Genomic DNA, 783 nt, shown 5'->3' with positions numbered 1-783 from the left:
AAATTGTTGAAACAGTCTGCCAGTATGTAGTAATAATGATGTGTCACCTGAACGCATTTGAAATTTGTATGCGTAATATTCCCTGCAAGATACTGAATGCCGTTTTTTCCCTTCTCGGAATACGGTTTCCTCAGCTTGAAGTAATTCTTCAACATTTGATACATCATTAGCATTGATATACAATGCACTGGCATATGTATTGCGAGTTGAAGTATTGTTTGGAAAAACTNAACGCATTTGAAATTTGTATGCGTAATATTCCCTGCAAGATACTGAACGCCGTTTTTTCCCTTCTCGGAATACGGTTTCCTCAGCTTGAAGTAATTCTTCAACATTTGATACATCATTAGCATTGATATACAATGCACTGGCATATGTATTGCGAGTTGAAGTATTGTTTGGAAAAACTGGTTCAATACCCTCATGCCATCCAGCATCACCGAATGGGAACAACAAAGGGTACTGTAATGGATCATAACAACCATAATAATATTGGATATTCTGAGCACGACCACTGTGTGCGTATACCCTTATGTTCCTATTATCTCCAGAGCCCTCAAAATCTTCAATCCACACTGCAGCAACTTGAGAAGTTGTTGGTGCATTATAAATCCTCTGGTCAAGCGAAGGACATGATTGCAGCGAAATGCTAAACTCATCAGAATGCACAAGATCCTTAAGACTCTGAAAGAATTTAGCATATGGGTTGTGAGACATGACCTCGATAAGATCTGAGACAATTTTCTCATCTAAATGACCAACTTCGCTAACTCTATTCTCTAC

The 783-nt window shown here is 38.4% G+C and overlaps 1 protein-coding gene across 1 annotated transcript in view; it reads left to right on the top strand.

Annotated features, from left to right (window-relative positions):
* The window catches only part of LOC116007935 (DNA-directed RNA polymerase III subunit 1-like), a 1,609-nt gene extending 1,579 nt beyond the window's left edge, over positions 1 to 30 (top strand). The window contains exon 3 of the mRNA XM_031248594.1: positions 16 to 30. Within this exon, the coding sequence (XP_031104454.1) occupies positions 16 to 30 (15 nt within the window). The remainder of the gene's footprint in view (positions 1 to 15) is intronic.
* The last annotated feature ends 753 nt before the right edge of the window (positions 31 to 783 follow it).

The sequence above is a fragment of the Ipomoea triloba genome, chromosome 16 (genome assembly GCF_003576645.1).
Source record: "Ipomoea triloba cultivar NCNSP0323 chromosome 16, ASM357664v1".
In the NCBI taxonomy this organism is placed as follows: domain Eukaryota; kingdom Viridiplantae; phylum Streptophyta; class Magnoliopsida; order Solanales; family Convolvulaceae; genus Ipomoea; species Ipomoea triloba.
The sequence above is the reverse complement of the archived record's forward strand: the minus strand, read 5'-3'. Positions and strand labels throughout refer to the sequence as shown.